Source organism: Callithrix jacchus, chromosome 19 (genome assembly GCF_049354715.1).
Source record: "Callithrix jacchus isolate 240 chromosome 19, calJac240_pri, whole genome shotgun sequence".
Lineage (NCBI taxonomy): Eukaryota > Metazoa > Chordata > Mammalia > Primates > Cebidae > Callithrix > Callithrix jacchus.
Window position 1 is genome coordinate 53,076,519 of NC_133520.1, and position 24,373 is coordinate 53,100,891.

Here is a 24,373-nt window from a genome sequence, read left to right on the forward strand (position 1 = left end):
AATAGAAGTGCCCCTATTTTGCCATATTTAAAACAATTCTGATAGAATATTATTTTGCTGTTTCATACAAGACAAATCTCTTTTTTCCACTTTTCTCCCCCCCCCTTCCCCCTCCTCCTCCTCCACCTTTTCCTCCTTCTCCTTCTTATTCTGTATGGAAAACTCCAAAAGCATTTCTTAAAAGAGCAACAACTTACATTGCATTCATACAGGACTGATATCTCTACAGTGTATTTTTTTCACCTGTTACTATCTACAATTATTTCAGAATATTCCGTCAGGTTCTCTCTCTGCTCCCCGCAACTCTGGCAGATTTTCATCACCCCAAGGACGTATGAGAGAAATTTATGGTTTACAAGGTGAAACAACTCTGGCCCCAGCACTGTACTGACAGACATGGCTTTCAAAAGGCAACAGATTTACTTCATGGTAAACTCTGAGATCATCGGTAACTCCCTAAAGTGTGTTGTTATGTCATAGGATCCTACCTCACGCCGCCCTCTGTTCCCTGATTTAGCTATCAGTAACAGGAATGCCAATGGCAACACAATAGGGACAGCTGAGAGGAAGACCCCCCAATCATGCAGGGACCCCTCCCCCTCCTCTGCACCCTGTCACATGCACCAATCATGCAGTCCTGCTCTTGGCACACTACCAGAGTCCTCTCCAGGTGGGGCCTGGCCCTCCCACAGCCATTTACTCTTTCACTCCACACACACACACACACACACACACACACACATCAAGAGAGAGAAACCTCAAGCAAGCAGAGATTGGGGACACTTTGCACTGCATGGTGAGTGCTTTGGAAGCTTTTTAATGAACAGAGCCTGTCTTGTGCTTCTGAAGTTCTGTTCAAATCAAAGCACTGAATCAAGTAAGGATTGAACATGGTAGGGAACAAAATGGAAACTAAGACCCAGTCCTTGCTCTTAAAAATCTTACAGTCTCTAGGAGAAACTGTATATGTGCTCATGAGAATATGCAATCAGTTCCTGAAGAGAAATCAGTGTGTGTGGTGGTGAGAAGACAAAGATTATATTGAGGAGCAAAAAGGTATCTGACTCCTTCATGAGCTTGTATAATAAGTGACAGCTCACAGTCAGCTGCGTCATGCTTTATCTTTGACCTAAAATCATACACCTGGAAAGAACCTAAAGGATCATTTAACAAGCAAAATGGTATGTGGGAAACACACATGCACACACACACATCCACATGCAAACACACATGTATACTGCACACACCACACACACACACATCATCATCATCATCATCATCATCATCAGAGCCCTGCTAGTGGCTCCTGGCTATTGACTTCGGAAACTTTGGCATGTTGTCTAACCTCTCTGAGCACTAGTTTCCTCTTGTGCCAAATGAGGATAACAATTCCACCCTGCAGGATTGTTGTGATAAGTAGACATAACATATATCAAGAAGCTCAGCAGGTACTACATGCTCAGCAAAGCATATCTCCTGATATCTGGACCAGGTTCCTCAAAAGTGAACTTCAAAAGACTGTCAGTTCTTGTCTTTTAAATATTCACTCATTTATTCATTGTTTCATTCTGCAAACATTTACAGTAAGGCCTTTGTGTGCCAGACACTGCAGAGTATGAATATAAGATAATGCCTGCATCACAGGATATGACTAATGGCATAGTCTGATACTGCCCAAAACTTGATCCATGGCATCAGGCATAATATAGGACAGGGAAGAAAGGGGGCATTGATATACATCTCCAAGTCACCTATGTACAAAAGCTGAAGATCAGTGAGATTAAGTAACTGGCTGAAAGTTGCATGTGTTATTTTGTTAGACAAAGTGAGATGTGATCGGGGTCTTTCGATGACTAGTTAACTCACAAGATTATCTTTGACCCTGTAAGACAGACCTTCCTGCACACATCCTAGAGCCTTGCTACACAAAGGAGAGGCAAGGACAGCAGCAATAGCATCACCTGGACATTCATTAGAAATGCAGATTCTCAGGCTACCCAGGACTTCCTGAGTCATAACTGGCATTTTAACTAGCTTTCTAGATGGTTCAGATGCACGTTGAAGTTTGAGAAGCACCACTCTACAGAAACTTCAAAAGACTGTCAATTCTTGTCATTTAAATATTCACTCATTTATTCACTGTTTCACTCAGCAAACATTTACAGTTTGGCTTCTATGTGCCAACACTGCAGGGTATGAATACATTATAATCCCTGCTCCATGGGATATAGTCTAGTGGCACAGTTTAGTGCTGCCCCAAACTTAACCTAAGACACAGGACCTGTCATGCAAGGGACAAGGAAGAAAGGCAGCATTGATATATATCTCCAAGTCACTGTGTACAAAAATACCCTCTGCTTGTTAAAACAATCAAGGTCACAGACAGGCCTGGAGTCAGATCAGCCCTGCTTCTCTCTTTGTCCAAAGGTGGGACTTCAGGCAAACTGCCTCCTTTTGATGAATCCCACCTAAAAAAACAAAGTCTTGGACTTCAAGAACATCCAGATTCTTCCCAGCTCTCTTCATGTCTTTCTAACTCTTCTGATTTTATTTATTCACTTGGCAAATACTTGAGTGACACTATCTGCTGGGGAATTGCTTCAGTGCTGGGAACACTGGTGACAAGATAAACGGGGCCCTGTCGGCCAGCAATAAGCACCACGCTGAGCACTGAGACAGGGTCACAGGATCTGGCATTGCTGGATGGCTGCTTTCCATTGGATGGTCAGGGAAACTTCTTGGAGAAACAGGATTTAACTTGAGGCCGAAAAGGCAAAAGGATAGAGCCATGTGAAACTGAAGAGAAGACATCTGAGGATGAGGCTGAAGGTATGAACAAGCTCAATGCTTGCAGACGTGTAAGGAAAGTTCCAGCATGTGAAGGAGAGAGACGGGGAAGGGTCGAGTGAGGCTGCACAGCAACGGAGGATCCAGCCACATGAGGCTGAGTAGCCAAGGTAACTTTCTGAATTATTTTCTGTGTGTGACCAGAAGAGTGTTAGGCAAGGATCTGATTTTAAATTCTCTTCTTATAAAATGAGGTATGGAATTGGCTGCTATGGACTGAACTGTATCCTCCCCCAAAAGTTATACGTTGAATCCCTAATCCCTGGCACTTCGAATGGGACTGCACTTGGAGACAGGTCTGCGGAGAGGTGATAAAATGGAAACAAGGTCAAGAGGGTGAGCCTCAAACCAGTCTGATCAGTGTCCCTATGAAAAGAGGAGATGCCACAGACACACACAAAGGGAAGGCCATGTGAGGGAGGACACAGGGAGAAGACAGCCGTCCACAAGCCAAGCAGAAAGGCTAAAGGAGAAATCATTCATGCTGACACCTTGATCTCGAACTTCCAGCCTTCAGAGCTGGGAGAAAATAGACATCTGTTGTGCAAGCCACTTGGTCTGTGGATTTCTGTGACAGCAGGCCTAGCAAACTAATGTAAATTTAAGAACAATGATCTTTATAATGGCACAGATGAAACAGCAAATTCTCCTGTACTTCTCTAATTGGAGCACGTTCTTATAAATGCTGGCTTAACCTTTATAACTCTCTCCAAATCTTAAATTGGACTTAAAAGTCCTTCAAGCTAGCAATCTGAACTCCAGTTCTGCCCGATCCCAGAGTTCTTTTCCAACAGTTCCTGAACTAATCTCAGGCAAATGCCTGCGTTTCCTCATCACGTTATCCTGCTTGAGTTACTTTCAGCTAAGAAACATAAAACAAAAAAACTCGTGATGTTTCTTCAGGTTTCAGTTAAACTGCTCCCCCATTTTACTTACTATGTGGCCTTAAATACTAGGATGCACTGCCTTTTTCATTTTTCAGCATTTAAAAAGATGCGATTTGGAATTGACATGAACCTACAGTGTGAGTGTCTACCCGCCTTGGAGCTGTTGTCAAATCCGGGATGCTTCAAACAATCACTGGCATTGTAGAAGCAAGAGAATGCGACCATTTTCTGTTCCTTTTGAAAATGTCAATGAAAAGCCAGGACAGACGCTTTTTCCACTTTGAATTTTCACAGTTATGTAGTGGTGGAGATTATGGAAAAAGTATAGCTCTCACTTAGGAAGGCCTGGGTCCAAATCCCTGGATGGCTGTGAAGACGCTGCCTGCATTCCAGGGTGGACAGTGTCTTCACAGCTGTCCCGTCCTGTGGGCTCCTCCATGGGCTTTGCTGCACTGCCTGGATCTCCATCCCTGGTTACCAAGCTCTGCACGCCCAGTCCCTCCTTAAAGCTGCCTCCTCCTCTGTGCTCTAATAGTGACATAGTCGTCCGTGGAGAGTCTCATGGCACTTGCAGCCTCCTCGAGTTCGGACATTCACTCTCCACCCCTACCCAAGCTGTCAGTGTCCTCCAGGTCCCTAATGTGACTCTAACTGCAGGCATAATCTGCTGCTGCTTGGAGGGTCGGGGCGTTCGGCTTCACTCCCAGCTGTCCTTCTCATTGCTCTCATCCAGGACATCCCCCTTCTCTGGGGACCTTGATCCTCATCTCCACCTCCTTCCCACCCCAAGCTCTGCTGCCATCCTTGCATCACCAGGCCGACATCCGTGAGCCATGAGTGGACTCCAGCCTAGGCAACAACACAAGACTCTCTCAAAAAACAAAACAAAACCAAACAAACAAAAAAACCCAACAAGAAAAACTAGCACAGAGGCTAGGGAAATAGATATTTAAACAAATCATTACAAAGTGTGCAAAAAGAACTAAATATCTTCACCCTTTTTACTGTTTTCCAACCTTGTATCATTTTGCTCTTTTTTCTTTCTCTGAGGAATTATCTCTTGCCCTCTGGTCTCAGGTTGACTATGTAGTTAATTAACAGTTATTAATAATTAACAGTTCTACTCAGTCACAGAGCAGCCTTTCATTACAACCTGAGTGATATTAAGGATACTGAGTTAAAGCTCTGAATTGAACAGAAACTGAGTACGGTTCTCATTGATGTCACCATAAAAACCCTCCAGGGAGGTAGCAGTTCCTTGAAAATAAGCCAAATTTAACTTAGTCAACAGCACAAGTTAAGAGGTTAGAAAACATTCCGCAGGCAAATCTGTCTCTGATACTGAGCATTTAAAACATTTGCACTTGTGTAAAATGTGCACCAGCCTGATGCACAGAGCAAGGACACTGACCAGAGAGCTGGATAACTGAGGTACAGCCTGGACGAGAACCTGAGAAGGGTCTACCACCCACTCTGTGACTCCTTGAGGGGTCACTCGCAATGCTGTGGCAATCAGGGTCTGGAGAGTATGCACACCTGGCTTGTGCCAGGCTTTGCCCCCTAGAAAGTATGTGGGTTTGGGCCAAACATCACAAAGCCTCTGCTTAGTCAATAATAATAATACTAGTAGTAGATAATAATGCACTAATTGTGATACAAGTTGAATATCCCTTATCTGAAATGCTTGTGGATTTCAGATTTTTTTCAGATTTTGGAATATCTGCATTATACTTACCTGCAGAGAATCTCTAATCTGAACATCCAAAATCCGAAATGTTCCAACAAGCATTTCCTTTAAGCATCAGATCAGCCCTCAACATTAGTTTCAGATGATTTTGGAGCATTCCAGATTTTGGGTTTTCAGATTAGGAATGCTCAACCTATAACAAGAACATCAACCTCATAGAGAGGATTACTGAGATAAAAGAGGTCATGCACGTGGTGAACGAGTCATACATTCTCAAGTTTTAAAAAAATTTTTAAATTTTTCACACAGTAAAATTCACTTGTGCAGTTCTATGGGCTTTCATAGCCACATGGATTCTTGTAACCATCACCACAAACAGGATACAGAACAATTCTAAGGCCCGTTAAGAATTCCCCTGGGCTGTTTATTTCTAATCAGGCCCTTCCCCAGCCCCTCTCCCAACTCCTAAACCCTGCCCCTAGAGGTCTGTCTTCCAGGGCATCATATGAATAGGATGCTGCAGTTGTAGCCTTTGAGACTGGTTTCTTTCACTCAGTACAATGCATTTGAGATGCAGTCACGTTGTTGTGTATATTAATCATTTGCTCCTTATTACCGAGTCATGTTCCATTATATCAATGCACCATAGTTTGTTATTCTGTCCACTCAGGGAATCCACTCAGGGAAGGACATTCAACTTCTTTTCAGTTTTAGGCAATTATGAATAAAGCTGCTATAAATATTCATTATAGTTTTGTGAGATATAACTTTTTATTTCTATAGGATAAATAAGTGTCTAGGAGTGGAACTGCCAGGTCACATGGCAAGTGTAACATTTAACTTCAAAAGTCACTGCCACTGTCTTCCAGATGGCTCTACTGCCACATCCCCACCAGCGGTACTGGTACGTCCCACCAGAGACGAATGAGAAACTGGGCTGCTCCAGCTTCCTGGCAGCACTTGGTGGTGTCAGTATTCTTTATCTGAGCTACAATAGGTATGCAGTGCTTGGGCTTTTTCTTTTTCCAAAGATAGAACATTTATATAAGACTGTGTTTAATTGTCTACTTTTGATACAGTTTACATGTTTGCCTCCTCCAAATCTCATGTTGAAATGTGCTCCCCAGTGGTGGAGGCGGGGCCTGATGGGAGGTGTTTGTGTCATGGGGGCGGATCTTCCATGCATGGCTTGGTGCCCTTTCTGTGGTAATAAGTTCACTGAAGATCCGGTTGTTTAAAAAGAGCCTGGCACCTCCACCTCTCCTGTTGCTCCTGTTCCTCTCTCACCATGTGATACGCTGGCTCCCCTGCCCTTTCCGCCATGATGGTAAGCTTCCGGAGGCCTTGCCCGAAGCAGATGCCAGCACTGTATTTCATGTGCAGCCTGCAGATCCATAAGCCAAATAAACATTTTTTCTTTATAAATTACCCTGTCTCATGTATTCCTTTATAGAAATGCGAACAGACTAACACAATTGTAATACAAGAATGTTCAGGAACGGTGAAGGATACAGACATCAATTTATTTTAATGGCTAGCCATGACCTTTGGAAAATCTTGAAAACTGCAGCCTGGTGAAAAGGTACTCATGGTTTGGTTCTGTCCACTTCTCCAGCCTCGTCTCCTACCATTCTCACTCTTGCACCCTTCAGTCCAGCCAGATCATTAATCATGCAAACTAATATTTACAGAGTCCTTATGATATGCCAGTGCACTAAGCCAAGGTTGTTACATGTATTATTACTTCATCTACTCATGGTCCTAAGAGGTCAACATTAGCATTAGTAGTATTTCTATTTTACATGGGAGGAAACATACTCAGAGAGATCAGTAAACTTTCTCAAAGTTACACAGCTGTTAAGTGGCAGGGCTGGGACTGGATCTCTGTTCCCCAGACGTGCCACGTTCCCCTGACCTCTGAGTCTGTGCTCACCTCCTCCCTAATACAACAGTATTTCTGCCCCTTCTACCCTCCAGCCATGGCACATGCTCTGCCTCCTCTGTGAAGCTTTCCCTGGCTCCTCGAAGGCATCCTTGGTTGTCTATATCTCTGCTGTCTTGATGCCCATTGTTTATTGCTTCATTTCACCTTTCAACATGTCGTGCCTTATTTGCTGTGTACGTGTGCCTTTTCCACCAGCAACTGCAAACCTCCAGATGTCAGGAATCACATCTTGTCACCCTTCCACTCCCCAGTGCCTATTACAGTGGCTGGCACCTGAGAGGCACTCAACATGTGTTGTCGGAATTGAGGGACAGCTAAGGTTTCTGAATAAGAGGCCAGGCAGTGACACAAGGGTCCACTGCGGCACAGGTGTTTTAAACATAAGCTCAAAGTACTATAAAATGCATCCATATAATGAGCAACAACATAGAAGCAAAGAAAGGGCCTTACATAAACTTACATACAACTCTTCATATAGACTCTCAGATATCCATCCCTATCAACATCAAACAGAATGTGAGGTATGATGCAAGATGACAACAGGGACACTCACCCAATGTTAACAGCTTTAGGCAAAGGGCAAAAAACAAGAGAGTAGAAGAAGGAGGAAAGAAGTCCTTTTCTATATTCATGCTGTAGTTCTTTTCCTTCCTATTTACATAAGCATGGAGAGGGTTTTTTCCTCCATTTATGTGTCACAGGGCTATTAAAATTATTTATTCCTGTCTTTCTATCAGTCTTAATAAAGAGGATCATTTTTAACATTAAAAAAAATAATAAATTTATTTGCCTAGAAAGTTCCTTGAAGAATATGGAGTCATCCTTTGCCTCTGGAAAACCTGAACACAAGCCATTCCAGATAGATGGGCGATTCAGCGACCAGAAAACAGCTCAAACACAAAGGCCAGGAAAAGGTAGCTCTCTGCAGTGTCTGCAGCCCATGAATATGTTAAATTCATAGATTAATTTTTTAAATCAAAGCATTTGAATAGTATGAAATGTCAACAGTCAAATGTTTCATGGGCCACAGGGTTCTTCTCCCACATTCTCCCAACTAAGAAATGTCAAAACTATAGAGACCATGGGTGTGCATTAATGAATCCAGGACTTTTACCTATCTTGCTTATCTATTGATAAATGTTTGTAAATTCTAAAGGCTTGGATTGTGAAGTTTAGCCTGTCTCTCATAATTCAGAGCAAAGCAGCTTAGAGAACAAAAGGCATAAATGAAAGGACATTCATACAAAAAGTGTATTAACATTTCAATCGTGGCAACCCAACTTGCCATTCCCAGGCCAGATTACGAACTGTTTTTCTCCAGCATCAGTTCCCACAACCCACACCCGCACTGACATGGTTCAGTTCCCCAAGAATTATCTGCTTTGGTTCTAACGGAGGTTTATCCCTCTACAAGTTCCATAAGAACACATTACTTAGGCCACCTCCTCACCTTCTCCCTTTCGTTTCACCTTTGCTCCATCAGTTCGTGAAGGCTCACGTGTAGAGAGTTAAATAGAATAACTGTTTCCAAACTTTAATGGAGATAATAAATATTTTGAGAGAGGCAGAAAAAAATATAGATCAGAAATACACTAGTGTCTTCATGACAACTTTCTTTATTTGGTGCTTTGAGGACCTCACCATATGCTTCATGGAAGAGGGTGACTTCATATAATTTTTTTTTTCTGAGATGGAGTCTCACTCTGTCGCCCATGCTGGAGGGCAGTGGCACCATCTCAGCTCACTTCAACCTCCACCTCCCAGGTTCAAACAATTCTCCTGCCTCAGCCTCCTGAGTAGCTGGTATTACAGGCATGCGCTACCATGCCCAGCTAATTTTTATATTTTCAGTAGATACGGGGTTTCACCATGTTGGCCAGGATGGTCTTGATCTCCTGACCTTGTTATCTACCTGCCTCAGCCTCCCAAAGTGCTGGGATTACAGGCGTGAGCCACCGTGCCTGGCCAACTTCATATAATTTAATGAATGAGAGAATTTGCTTTAGAAATTTCTATGCCCATATATCATGTAAAGGCAAACAATAGGCTTGTTCCATGTTTGGTAATTAGTTATAAACAGCTGCACTTTGGGATAAAAAATATCGTGTCCCCCCTTGTATTTGCATACAAGTGCCTTAACATATTTCACAGTGACAGCTACAAGCTGGTTTATATATCTAATGGAGACTGGCAAGACGAGATGACCTTTCTAATTGTCATTATGAGAAGCACAATTGCAAGTGACTTTGAAACACACGGTAAACTTCATTATGCTAAAATATAAAAGCTTCCACTTTGGGGCTCACGATTAACATTAACGTCAGACCTCCTGAGAAAACATGTTCTCTAAATTTCATATGGCATAAAACCCTTTCAGTACCAACGAGAGCATTTACTCATAGTCTTCAGGCTTCTTCATAGATGATATTAAATATTACGTTAGACGTGGCAAAACGGAATGAATAATCCTGGAACCTTAAGGGAGGGATAATGATTACCTTCCCAGCATCAGGTCAAGTGCCACGCAGGATGGGAACAGAGAGACTGACTATAAATATGGGTCCAAGGAGGACAGAGGATGTGTATACAGGAGAGTCACTGGGGCCTGACTCAGATCACAGGGACAGGGACCTGGCAGGGCTTAGCGCATTTCATCCAGAGCACGTGGACATCGTGGGAAGTCAAGGTGGTCAGAGGAGCTGTCCTGATTAAGCAGGAAAGGAGTATAGGGAGTGAATTTGTGGATAGATAAGGATATGGGATAGTCCAAAGGTGGAGAGGAGAATGTGAAAGGCAGCGGGAGCTGCCAAAAGCCTTGGGAAGATGTGGTTGGGATGGAGGGAGAATTTGACTCCCAACAGCTGCAACAGGTAGAAAGGTGCCTTCCTGAGTCCCAAATCAGAGAAATTTCTTATGATTTATGATTACATATCATCAGTGGAAAAGGATCTTTGCCTTAATACCAAATGCTGTGTGTCATTTGTGCAGAGGAGGGTAGGAAACTGTTGCAAACCTGTTTTTCATGCCCCTGGTGACAGTTTCAAAGGTTATCCTGTCTGGCATCCTTCCAGGACAGGGACGACCTTTCTCTACCATTTCTTTGAACCCCCTCCCTTAAACTGCAGCTTCAAGGGCCACAGACACCATCAAGACACTCTCCGTTCACCTATGAAATAACAGCATGCTTCTGGGAGGAAAAAAATTAGTCCCGTGGGCAGGAGTTGTTTTTCTAATGGATCAACTTAGGAAAATGGGAAATAATAAAGAAAAAAAAAGCCAAAGACAGTAAAGTACAAAACATGAGATGCATCATGAAGAAAAATAAGGTAATGGGTAGGATACTGAGTACTTCTCTCAGTGTCTGTATTTTAATGGTGGAGAAAATGTAAAATAATGCCTTACACAGATTTACTGAAAAAAGTGAAACTGGTTTATTAAGGTCTCAAGTGCAGTAGCTCCCTGAATGTCACATTTGTTTGAAAGGCCAGGTCCAATGAATATTAATACACAGAGTTGAAATGGGATGCCTCCACTCAGGAACACTGGGCTATGTTGTTTAGTAAATCATTTGCAACCTAATGCCTTAAGAAATTTAAAATCCATTCTACACTGTTACCTCAACATGTTATTATTTTTATAAAGATTTTGTTCTTGGTTCATGATTAATCATGATGAGGGGTTAATTTCACACACACATACACACACACACACACACACAAATAGAAAAAAATATTAATAACCATATTATATAAAGAGAAGAAAGCCATTAGGTGCCACCTTCAAAATAAAACAAATAGACAAAAGACATGGGCAACACACAATAAAAAAAAAATAGGCCTGGCATGGCAGCTTCCTCCTGCAATGCCCACACTTTGTGAGGCCAAGGCAGGTGGATCACTTGAGCCCAGGAGTTCGAGACCAGTGTGGGCAACATGGCATAACCCCGTCTCTACTAAGCTGGGCATGGGGGCACATGCTTGTAGTTCCAGCTTCTTGGAAGGCTGAGGTGGGAGGATCACATGAGCCCTGGAGGTAGAGGTTGTAGTGAGCCGAGATCATGCCACTGCACTCCAGCCTGGGTGACAGAGTGAGACCCTGTCTCAAAAAGAAAAATTATAAAGGCACAAAAAAACAATTTCAGTGTTATTAGTCAAAGATATGCAAAAACAAGGCATGAATTATATACCAGTCTATTATTGTTATTATACTAATAATTTTTAAAGAAATAATACATAATATTAGAAAGGAGGGATTGGCAGTATCAATTAAATTGCTATAATCCTTTTGAAAGTCAATCTGCAGCATGTATGAAGCCATAAAAATGACTGCACTCTTTCTGTCATTAATTCCAATCTTGGCACTTCATCTTCTGAAAGAAATTCATGAAATGATCATTAAACACCTCAGAATGAGGAGGTAGTTAAGGAAGTTACAGTATATTGATTCTTGGAGTGTCATGTACGTAATAAGTCACACACTGAAATACTATATTGCGAACAGGGAAACAGAAGTGTATAATGAAGAGTATGGCTCTGAAATGAAACAGATGAGTCTCATTACAGTTCTTTACCTTCCATATACAGAAACCTGAGCAACTTTCTTAATTCACTGAGCCTCAGTTTCACAAGTCTGTGGATTGGGAATAATAAATTTGTCTCAAAGTATAGTCATGAGGATTAAGTGGTGTGATGGTCTCACTATGGTCCTGTAAGGTTAAGGACAGATAGATGATGTAAAATTGCATCTGCATTCTCAGTATAAGTGTGAAAAAAGTCTGCCTATGCTGCAAGCACAGAAGAGAATGCTAAAAATGCAATCAGGGGTGCTGTTACGGAAATTGTATGATGAACATTCTTCATTCATTAAAAAATTTTTATTTTATGCTTATGGTGGTTTCTGAAATAAATTTAAATTTATCCTAGAGTGACTCCAGAAGTTTCATAAGCTTTGACTTGGGAGAATTTCTCTATAATCTGTAGGGGAGAATTACTTCACTTCCAAAAGCTGACGGATTTGCAGGATTCCAGACCAGTGGGGAATGTCAGTGTTTGGTGACCTTCTTAGGGCAGACATGAAGTTGGTATCCAGCCACTACTATTACTCAGTCTCTGAGAACAAGGGAGTTGGGTGAAGGGTACACAGATGTTTGCCAAATTCCAATGTATGTGTCTCACTCAACGTAATTGGTACATATAACCAAAGTCAAATGCTGGATCCAATTCAGAGTTACAAAGAAGCTCAAGATTTCAGTCACATTGTCCAAACAAGACAGAGCTCCATTCATTGACAGACCATGCAATCATAATATAATTGCATTTGGTTCTTTGTTGGGGAAGGAAAATATAAGATTTGGGGACACATGAAGTGTAAAGCAGTCATAAAAAACAGGAAAAGAGAGACATTCATAATAATTAATACACCAAAAATTAAACACCATTTGGCAAATAAAATTTGGTTATAATTAAGCCAAAAAGCAAAGCGTGCCATCAGTTGTTAATGAGTTAAGACTCCAGAAACTATAATGTCAAAAGAAAAATAAAATGACATTCTATGACTATGCAGGCAAGTGGAATATGAGCATGCCTGCCTCATAAATTTTTGATGATGCCAAGTCAGTAAATCCTTAAGCAATTCTTGCTGGTTTTTGTACTGGCCATAAATATTAAATTTCAATGCATTCACTCAGGGTTGTCCACCCCTACAGTGATCCATCCTCTCCAATTACAGAAAAGTGGATTAGACAGAATGGCTATCCCCAAGTCCAAAACATAACAGGACTAAAGTAGAATGGGTCCAGGGCAGCGAACACTGGCTCCTCAAATGTTTTCCTTTCCAGTCAGGGCAGGAAAACATTCATCAGCATACCCTCTCTCTTTTACAAGAGCTCAGCAAATCTGAAAAATCAAATTAGCAACAAATGATGCTCTCTCCAATAAATAGCATCTCTCTTGGGTTGTTAACATATGGCAGCTTCAAAGAAGTACACAGCTAAAATGGCAGGGGTGTGTACAGGAAGCCGTAACTCATGGCAATGCCAAGAAGGAAAACAAAATATTTCTTACCAAATTAATCATTGAAAAAACTGTGACCACATAAAAGATGTCATATTTAGCGCAAGTAAAACTAAATTCTGCAAAAATCTCACAAAATCAAATTTGGTTTATAAAGAATCAACCTTCCTTCCTGAAAATCCTAAATTATAGAATATTTTAAAGAGATCGAGACCATCCTGGTCAACATGGTGAAACCCCGTCTCTACTAAAAAAAAAAAAAAAAAAAAAATACAAAAAATTAGCTGGGCATGGTGGCACATGCCTGTAATCCCAGCTACTCGGGAGGCTGAGGCAGGAGAATTGCCTGAACCCAGGAGGCGGAGGTTGCGGTGAGCCGAGATCGTGCCATTGCACTCCAGCCTGGTAACAAGAGCGAAACTCCGTCTCAAAAAATAAAAAAATAAAAATAAATAAATAAATAAAAGAATATTTTAAATGTTGTTTTATTTAACTAAAGTTCAAAACTCACTCAAAAGAAGCCTAGAATGATTGCCATCACATGTTGCAAGTTGAATTGCAAATTAGTAAATGGATGACAAATTAGTAAATTCTTAGAATCAAACAGGGCTTCTAACTACTTCTTTACCAGAAACTGAGTAATGTATCAATCTAATAACCAATGCACTTACTTACAGGAATACAAAGGAAAACACTGACATTTCAGCATTTTAGAACAGGAAGCAGAACTAGCCTTTGAAAATATATAGAAAACTGTTTTGAAGTTAAGAAATATGTATCCAATTAAATTGCTACAGTTCAGCTTCTTTCTGATTTATGGTAGTATGCCAAGTTCCTCTTAGTCACCCTTCAGAAATAAAGAATTGAGGTTTTAATACAAAAGATAGGAGTTTCATAAGGGCGATAACCTACAGAACTTCCTACTACTGAGTTAAGTTATCCATCTGCTATAGCAAAATGGCAGATAGTGGATCATCATTTCAGGCACAAAATATAGGGAGGTGCTTGAAAATTTCAAAAATGAAAAAAAATTACCCATCTCTTCAGGGTGTTCAACATCATCAATATTGTAATTAATGTACAGGTGTGGTATTTAGGTAGGGCAATGAGGTTGAGGGATGAATAGAGAGAATGACGTTAGGAATCAACTTCATAAAGAACATAAAGCAATGTCGAAGGCAAAATGACAGGTAAAGAGGATCCAGATGGTGGCCTTGCCCCCTGGAGGTTCTGTGGTGGGATCCTTCCTAAACCTCAGCTTCTTCATCTGGAAAACAGAGATTCCAGCGGAGCTCGCACCACAGTGGTCCAGAGGATGAGACTGACTAAAGTATGTCAAGCCTTAGCACAGTGATTGGTTCTCAAGGGCTTGAGAATCAAAAAGAAAGGGATAAGTGTTTGTTACTTAAAAGAGGGTGACTTCATACAAGGGATCATTCCTTTTCTTCAAAGAACACATTCAATCCACAACAGCTATGGCTCATCTGTGCACATAGAAATCTGTGCCCAAGAAACACATGCTGAATATCACAGTAAGGAGCAATGGAAGAAGAAATCTGCAACTAACTTAGTTTTAAACCTTTAAGGATCTACATAAAAGATAACATGAATAACAAAATTAGGTTCTATTAATTCCAGGTAAGTTCTAATGATCACAATAATAATAACATATTTTCCAAAGCATATGGATGATAATAAAACTTAAAGCATATGCTGAAGTTGTGCGGCTAACTGAGGGTGTCATCTCATACCTAGGGGCATTGAAAAATGAGGATGGGAAGAAGAGTTGGATGCAGGCAATGACCAGGGATGTGAAATGTTCTGCAATACATGACTTGGTCCCCAGGCAAATCCCCTTACCCAAAATATGACAAATAGACTCTTCTTTAAGATCATGAAGTTCCACCTACCACCATTCTTAGCTTAATCTTGAGGATATTATATAAGTGTGTAAATACATGTGTCTACCAACATTATCAAAGCCCAGAGTTCATATGAAATGTACAAAGAGACTCTAATAGGTACTGGTTAGTAAGAATAATCTACAAAGCAGAAAATCTGGCAGATATTTAAGAGACACAGGCACCCACCCTATTACATAGAGTGAAGCTCCTGCTCTAAATGAATTAGCATGTTTTAAAAACCTGCCTGTTGCAATTTGGTATGAAATATAATTGAAAACATCATTGCATTTCCACCCAGGGGGGTAAATGACGTAAGTATTTTTAGGAGAGGATAGAAACAAGTAGAGAGACAAGTGAAAAAAGATATAACAATGGTAGGGACTTCTAAAAAATGTATATGGATAAAAGTGGGAAAAGGAGATCAAAAGTAGTTGAGAGCAAGAAATAAATTAACAAAGTATAAATTGAATTATGGAAATTCATATACAAGGGGCTAGAGTAAAAAGGGACCTCAGCAGCCAACAGGGACTATTGATTCATAGCTGGACCATGAGGACCTGCCATGGCGCCAGAATATTGTAAGTACTCAATAGATAGTGGTTGAAAGGAGGGATGAATGGATGGATGGGTGGACGGACGGGCGGACGGACAGAGGGATGGATGGATGGATGGATGGATGGATGGGTGGACAGACGGGCGGACGGACAGAGGGATGGATGGATGGATGGATGGACGGATGGACGGATGGATAGAAATGCAACCTCAAGATTTGGTTTTACGGTATTATATATGAAGCAATTGAGACTCAGGTAAAATTCAGTGACTTGCTGAAGATCATTCATTAAGCCTCACGTTCTGATGTTATATATGCCAGATGCTGAAATTAAACGCACACCCACTACATCCTAACCCAGGCTTTTTGCGCTGTATTGGGATGCCTCCCAGAAGAATTAGCACAGCGACTTAGTAAAGGAGGGAGAAAGTTAATTGCAAATTTCAAGCTTAGAAATTCACAGGCAAAACTGGCTGAAGGGAAATAATCACACTAATAGTGATGCAAGGATGTAACTGGAAAGAAAAAAATGGAGAGAATTTAAAAACACAAACATTTAATCAGGGTCCTGATAAAGTGATAAAGTAATCAATAAGGCAAAAAAAAATAAATGATTACATATGTAAAACATCAGCCTATCAAAAAACCTGAGGGAAAAGATTTTGAACTTTTTATTTCCTCCAAAAGATCCTATTTGGTGTATTTTTTTTTTTTAATCTAAATGACCGAAGATTTAGAATTTGGAAAGGCAGACACATACCTGTTTCCCATATAAGCATCTACATTTCTTGACACACAGCACCACAACACTCACCTGGTTCCAAAGCAGACAGCTTTGCCCTCAGTATCAAGAGCGCTATCGCCATTCTGGCCCAGAGAGCTGAGCTGTCTTATACGTAGGTCTTAGCCAAAGCTCAGAGGAAAGAAGCGACATTTGGTGAGTCTCCACTATATGTCCTCTAGCCACTTTTCTGGTACCAAGTTACATCTCGGCATAGTATCAGACACTGGAAGATGTTGTACTTAAACTTCACTAGCCCAAGCCCTAATTCACCTTCGTAGTGTAATACTTTAATGTTTCTTAAAATTTGGGAAATCCTAGAATGACGCCTCTAAAAATCTGCTGAAAAACTGGATCTTTTTGTGGGAAAAACTGTACATACCTACATATCTAAAATGTGTATGTGGTTTCAGTCCTTCCTATCCACAGTCTCTCCTGCTTTGAAGGGACCCCTAACATGTTTTTATCCAGAGGTAGTTGGCAACAACCATCAAATAACATGTTTATCACCTGGGTAATAAAACACTCTGTACACCAAACCCCGACAACATGCCATTTACCTATGTAACCAACCTGCGCATGTACCCCTGAACCTAAAATTAAACGTTAAAAAATAATAGCACAAGTAAAAGAGCTTTTGCATGTGTTATAAATCTGTTCAGGAGGACTTTCCAATGTGCTTTCAAGATAATTGTCTTTAAGAATTTAGCACCACTCTGATTTCCCAGAAACCTATGATTTTCAAGTGGCTTTTGAGGAAGGATGATACTTCAACTGTCTTTTTTGGTCTGACTTCTAGGAAGTTCATTATAACATCATATTCTCAACCAAATAATTAACACTTGTCATTGGCATTCTCTTCTGTCTTTGTTTTTTAATTTTATTGTTGTTAATTTTATTATTTTTATCTTTGCTATATATATTTTCCTGGTTCTCCATTACCTCCTTGTCCCTGCCAATAAAAGAGACCCATAGATTTTATTCTTTCATTCTACTTTTTCACAAATGTTTCTTCTACATATATCTGATATATATATATATGGAAAAAAGAATTACTGCCTATATATGCAGAACTGGTAACTCACAGGATTTCTAAACTAAAAGATTTTCATAATAGGTGTGAAGTAAAATTCTGCAAGTAGCTGCACCCATGAACTTAAACCAATCTCAGTATAATCTGTCACCGCTATAGTTTCTTGGTTTGACCACCAAACCTCATATTGAAATTAGTCCCCCAATGTTGAAGGTGGGGCCTAATGGGAGGTGTTTGGGTCATGGGGGCAGATCCCTCACGAATAGCTTGGTCATCAATGAGTGAGTTGTCACTCTATTCGTTTCTGGAAGAGGTAATTGTTAAAAAAAAAAAAAAAAAAAAAAGAGTGTACCATCTTCCTCCTCTCCCTTTTTGCTTCCTCTCTCACCATGTGATCTGCCCATGCCAGCTCCCCTTCATCTTCCACCATGAGTGGGAGCAGCCTGAGACCCTCACCAGAAGCTGATGCCAGTACCATGCTTCGTATGTAGCCTGAAAAACTGTGAGCCAAAGAATTCCCTTTTCTTTATAAATGACCCAGCCTCAGGTATTCATCTATAGCAACACAAATGCACTAAGACACTCCTGCTTCCTTTCATTAGCTATTTCAAGCTCAAAAATTATGAGATAGTTCCAAAAATTAGAGCAGGATCTTGTCATTGTGAACTTACAACTTTTCTATCTAAAGCAAAAGTTCCTAACCCCAACCATAATTGGAAAGATGCCTCTACTCAAACTTCATTATCCTTAAACTGCCCCTTCTCTGCCTTCCATTCTCCACTTACTCACTGAAAGACAAATGAGTTTAGGCTGGGCACAGTTAGCCATCATGCTCAGGAAAATGAATCTTGCTGCTTGGTATTCTCACTGAGAATCTCTTTCCCTAGCTTATGGATCCCCCCCACACAGATTCCTGACAGCTCACTGGGCCATAGACCCAGCCAGATTTTTGAGCTACATCTGCAGTATCTTTTCTACTCAGGCAGCTGGCATAAGGTGGGAAAATTCATTAACATGCTAATGATGTCCTATTTAAAATTCTAGCCCTGATTATTCTGTGATTAAATCTCTCCCCTTGACGTCGGTTTCTTTTATAGCTGAGCTACAGTGTGAAATCAACAATATTAATAAAGTACAATACAGATTACCAGTGTATACACAAGGGATGGCAAAAAACAGCTAAGTAAATCTGAGGGCTGTCTTTTTTTTTTGAAAAGCAGTTGTAGGCCTGGTGCGTTGGCTCACGTCTGTAATCCCAGCACTTTGGGAGGCCACGGTGGGTGGATCATCTGAGGTCTGGAGTTCAAGACCAGCCTGGCGAACATGGTGAAACCCTGTCTCTACCAAAAAAATACAAAAATTAACTGGGTGTGGTGGTGGGTGTCTGTAATCCCAGCTACTCGGGAGACTGAGGCAGGAGAATCACTTAAACCTGGGAGGCAAAGGTTGCGTTGGGCTGAGATCGCACCATTGTACTCCAGCCTGGGTGACAAGAATCAAATTCTGTCTCAAAAAAAAAAAAACAGATGTAACAAATTGTAAAAGTTGCTGAATTTTTTTCATCCCCCCCTTCTTTAAAGAAACACACATATTGGAATCCACAATAATTAAATGTTTATAGTTAATTTCCATAAATATTCAAGGCTTAGAAGATTGATTTAGCTTTTCCTTCTATTTCACTGCACTTAGCATTGCTCAGAATTCAAATGCATTATCCTGAAGTCTTAAAAACAGCTGACAGGAGTTAAAGTGCAATTCTTATCATCTCTTTATAGAGACTGTGTCTTGGTGACAAAAGCCAATGGATTCAGTGATGACGTCTGTCTCCTCCTGCCCTTGACTACCTTGGCATATTTCAGTTCCTTTTCTATTATCATATTGTTCTGTCTGCTGACACTCCAATCTGAATATCTGACTCAGACAACTCAAGCATCTTCCAAGAAAGACAGTCAAACTTACCACTACTCTCATTAATTTGGAAAGTGAATAAAGAAGCAGAAGGTTCAAGGCCTGGATCTGCAATCTAAAATGCAGGAAGAAAGGACCCGTGTCATTTTAACATCTGACCCCAGTAAGTAAACAAACATTTGTGGTATAGTATATTTACTATTTTAAAAGACATCATGCTGGATACCAGAGCAGTACAGTGAAACCTGAGGACAACGTTCTGACCTCAGTGGACTCACAATCTAGCCAGAGACACAAGATACCCGGATATCTTAAGTGATCAGTGCAGCAAGTTCTCTCAGGTGAATCATTAGAGATATACTTCACATCATTAAGAGGTCACTGTATGAGAGACACTGCTAATTGTTCCCTAAGACTGCAAATCTCCCCTTTTGCTATGGAAACAGAACTCAGGACTTCAGCAGAGCACATTGCTGCCCAGGGTCAGGAGAACTCCCAGCCCCCCTTGCAAGTAACTGTTACCATATAACAAGGTTGAGGTCACAGGGATGTGGTCATAGCAGAGACGTGTGCAGATTTCTCAAAGGGTACTTAAAATGGGGTAGGTGAGCCCTCTTCCTTCTTCATTTTCTCTGACTGGACTTGAACATGCCTGTGGCTGGGTCAGCCAGGTTGGACTGAAGGGCACATATTGTAGGGCACAGGAGAACAAAATAGAAGAGGCTAAGTCCCTGACACTCAGGGTAGCTTGCTCATCCGTGAGTTGCCTGTTTCCCCCTGAACGTTGCATTCTACAATCATTGTTGGAAATCAAAACCTTTTTTAAGAATACTACATACTGCTCATTTCTTAAATGGTTTCATTCTCTAAGACTAAAAAGAGTCATGGTACATGCTTGCATATGTGTATGTGTGTAAGCACACGCTCCTTTGTACTTCCCCTATATTTAAACTTGAACACAGAGCTCCCTCTGAATTTTTAACTCTCAAAACACAAAAATAGCTGAATATGGACTTTGGCCCAGTTTTATCACATTTCATTAAATAAAAGTGTCATTATATTCAGGTATTCATTATTTATTTGTTTCTCACACTCTCAACCCTAAATTATTAATTTGGTTCACCTAAAGCCAACTCACCTCAAATTGGTTAAAAAGAAAAGTATAAAGCATGTGTAAATCAACGGATAGGGAAAAGAGTGGCTGATCCAGCAAAATCCAAGTGTAAAAACAAAGAGAGGCTTCACAACAGCAAGGAGCCATCTGCAATTTAGAATCATCCGTGGTAACGATCTCTCATTCCATTTGTTTATGTTTTATTCATCATTTTGAAAATACTGAAGTGACAATGATGAGATTCAAAAGATACTGCATGGTCCTTTTTTAAAAAAGAGATATTAATGGCTTTCAAGAGCTCAACTGTTCAAATGAAAATACTGCTGGACTAAATGTGCCCAAACTTGTTCACATCTTCTTTATTCTTGGATATAATATATTCTTCATTTTGTGATTAAAACAATTATGTGGTGAGATAAAAACATGAGAAATTTTGTAGTTTTCATTCTTTATACACTTTAAAAATCAATAGCAGAAATCTACTCAAAATGTACAGTGCTCGCCGGGCGCAGTGGCTCACACCTGTAATCCCAGCACTTTGGGAGGCCAAGGCAGGCGGATCACCTTAGGTCGGGAGTTCAAGACCAGCCTGACTAAAATGGAGGAACCCTGACTTTACTAAAAGTACAAAATTAGCCAGGTGTGGTGGCGCATGCCTGTAATCCCACCTACTCGGAAAACTGAGGCAAGAGAATCACTTGAACCCAGGAGGCGGAGGTTGCGGTGAGCCGAGCTCGCACCATTGCACTCCAGCCTGGGCAACAAGAGCAAAACTCTGTCTCCAAAAAAAAAAAAAATGTACAATGCTCATTCCTATCATGACAGAGTAAACCAGGCTGTGGTGTCTTCGGTGAGCATGTTGTTATTCCTTAGTACTATAGTTATTTAGGCTCTAATGTACCGTCTCTAGTTACATATACAGCAAAAACAAGGCTTGACCTTTAAGAGTGAAAGAAAAAAAGATAAGTACCGAGCTATTAAGCCAACTTAAGGGTTTTCATTACAAAGAAGACAGAATGACTACTGAACATACTCTTTAATTCAAATATCTCTATGAAGAAACCTCTCTCTACACAAATCGGTAAGCCTTTAAAAGAAAATTTATGCATCCCAAAATGATGCATTTAACTTCAGCTAGCTGATTTTACATCTCTAAATCTAGCTTATGAATACTAATCTTCATTTACTTCAATTTATGGAATATTTACAAAAGCCCTATTTCAAATCTGGTTCCTATCAGCCCCGTTCTTTTCTTATTGCTTCTTAAACAAGCATGCTTTGTAAAATATAGCCATTTATTCATAGGTATTTCTTTCATTTGTTTTAGTAAATGATGACATTTATTTAAGAACCATGATATGCTATATATGGCCCCTGACTTTTAGTTAGTTAGTTTCTAGGAGCAATGGAAAGGCAGGTGCGCGTGTGCACACACTCAGGCACACACGCGCGCACACACACACACACACACACACACTCTCCGGGATCTTTGTAAATTAATCTGCACCACTTAATCTGCCCAGGAGATAGATGTTATTCTTGTCATTTTACTGGTGCAGAAATAGGTACTAGTATTTAATAAAGATTACATGTGAATTTGCTTTTAATTATTTTATTCTGCATATTAGAAACTAATTGTCAGAAATTCCTTACTTTTTTTAAGAAATGAGTTTACACTATCTCAATTTGCACTGAACCAGCATATTCCAAGACCATCCCTCTGGGTGCAAATCTCAGAGTAACCTCAGTTACTCTTAACAACTGGAAAAGGAAAGGACACAAGGTCACTTGGAGTCCTCCAACAAGCAGACACTTTGGCTAAGGTAGCATTTGCCTCTTCCTGGGGAAAGAAGCTCTCAGAAAAGTGCACACATAGAAGAGCCACTTTATGGTCTTTCCTCAATTTTCTCAGATCAGCCTGATTTAGTCTATGATTGTGCAGACCAGGAGACTGAGCCAAGGGACAAAAGGAAGATAACTGTCACACAAAGAAAATGCGCAAGACCTTGCCAAGGGAGAAATTGCTCTAAATAATAACAAGGCTATTAGCAAATGCAGGGTGGGAGGGGGAGCAGAAAAAGAAAAGATGTCACATGTGAATATAAAAACAAAAGCTGACAAGTAATTCCACCCAGTTTGCCAAGGCGCCTGCCAAAAATGTCCCCCAGGAAAAGGGCCATGTGTTCCATGACGCCCTTCACAGTGATGTTCACATAAAGCACAGAACATCCTGCCTGGCCACAAACACAACAAATATCATCAATATCTCGCCGCGTAGCAGTTGTGCACTACCTACCATAGGCGGCCTCCTGGTGTTCCAGTTCTCTTCTCAATCTGTCGTAATCTTCTTTAACACTTCCCAGCTTTTTGACATTCCTGGAACTCAACACCAACAGCTTGCTGAGGAGTCCCTCCAGCCCTTCTCTCTCTGATGTTAATGATCTAATCTCCTCGGTGAGGTCCTTAGCTGTACAGAAATGGTTTCCTATAGCACATTGCGGGAGAGAAGGAGGGAAAACAAGCATTACAGCATCCACACACATGGAAGATCTGGCAGCAGCTAACATACATTCACAGCATGGGCAAAGAAACTGAACTTGGAGATTATGCACAACTTCCTCAGCAGTCCTCTGGGGAAAGAACCTGGAAAAGCACTGCCTTCCCTAAACTGGAAAAAAACACCAGTCTTTTTATCACCTTATTCTTGTTATGTCCATTTTAGGAGTTCTATTGGCTAAGCCGTGTCCTGTGAAATATGATGACACAAAAATGTCCCAGTGGAATCCAGAGAAACCACAATGTGTCACTCTATTCAAATAATATACAAATATCAAAGAGATGACATATTATAGTATGGTGGAAGGGGACTGGGCCATCTAATTAGAGCGGACCTAAATTAAATTCCTAGCTCCCCTGTTACTCAAATTGCATGACCTGGAGCAAAGAAATTAGAACGTCTAGGGCAAATTGCTTATAAAATATGACTGGAATAATACCTGAATCATAAGTAGTTACAAAAATAAACAAGAAATTCTGTAAAGCACTGAGAAAAATATATGGCATGTTAAATGTAGCAAGGTTGAGGATACAAGGCCAACATACAAAAATCAATCTTATGTCTAAATATCAACAACAAAAAACTGGAAGATGACTTTCTAAAAAAGTACAATTTATAAGATGTCTTAAAACTCAAAATATTGAGGGGTACTTTTTAAAAATACATGCAAGAGCTCTACAGTGAGAACTACTTTTTTCAAAAACTGCTGAGAGAAATTGAAGACAAATATTTTAAAAGACACACTATATACATACACTGGAAGTTCAATATTGGTAAGATATCAATTTTCCCCACGTTGATTCACTGATTTAATACAATTCCAATCAAAATCTTATGCGGCTCTTTTGTAGAAATCTATTAGCTTATTCTAAAATGTTGAAGAGTGAGCCAGGCATGGTGGCTCACACCTGCAATCCCAGCACTTGAGAGGCTGAGGTGGGTGGATCCTTTGAGGTCAGGAGTTCAAGACCAGACTGGCTAACATGGTGAAACTCCACCTCTACTAAAAATATAAAAATTAGCCAGGCACAGTGGGACACACCTGTAATCCCAGCTACTCCAGAGGCTGAAGCAAAAGAATCACTTAAATGAGGGAGGTGGAGGTTGCAGTAAGCTGTGATCCACCACTGCACTCCAGCCCGGGCA

The 24,373-nt window shown here is 40.6% G+C and overlaps 1 protein-coding gene across 20 annotated transcripts in view; it reads right to left on the reverse strand.

Moving 5' to 3' along the window:
- DISC1 (DISC1 scaffold protein) overlaps positions 1-24,373 on the reverse strand; it is a 371,616-nt gene that overhangs the window by 171,939 nt on the left and 175,304 nt on the right. For 15 of the 20 annotated variants that reach the window (XR_013530016.1, XR_013530019.1, XR_013530015.1 and 12 more), the window contains one exon: positions 22,967-23,155. The exons of 4 other annotated variants lie outside the window; for them this stretch is intronic. Coding sequence is in view for 10 of the 16 variants with exons in the window: in XM_054248129.2 (XP_054104104.1) it covers positions 22,967-23,155 (189 nt within the window). In the remaining 6 variants the exon portion in view is untranslated. Of the gene's footprint in view, positions 19,672-22,966; positions 23,156-24,373 lie in introns of those variants that run through there. One more of the 20 variants, XM_054248130.2, reaches the window with a different exon arrangement.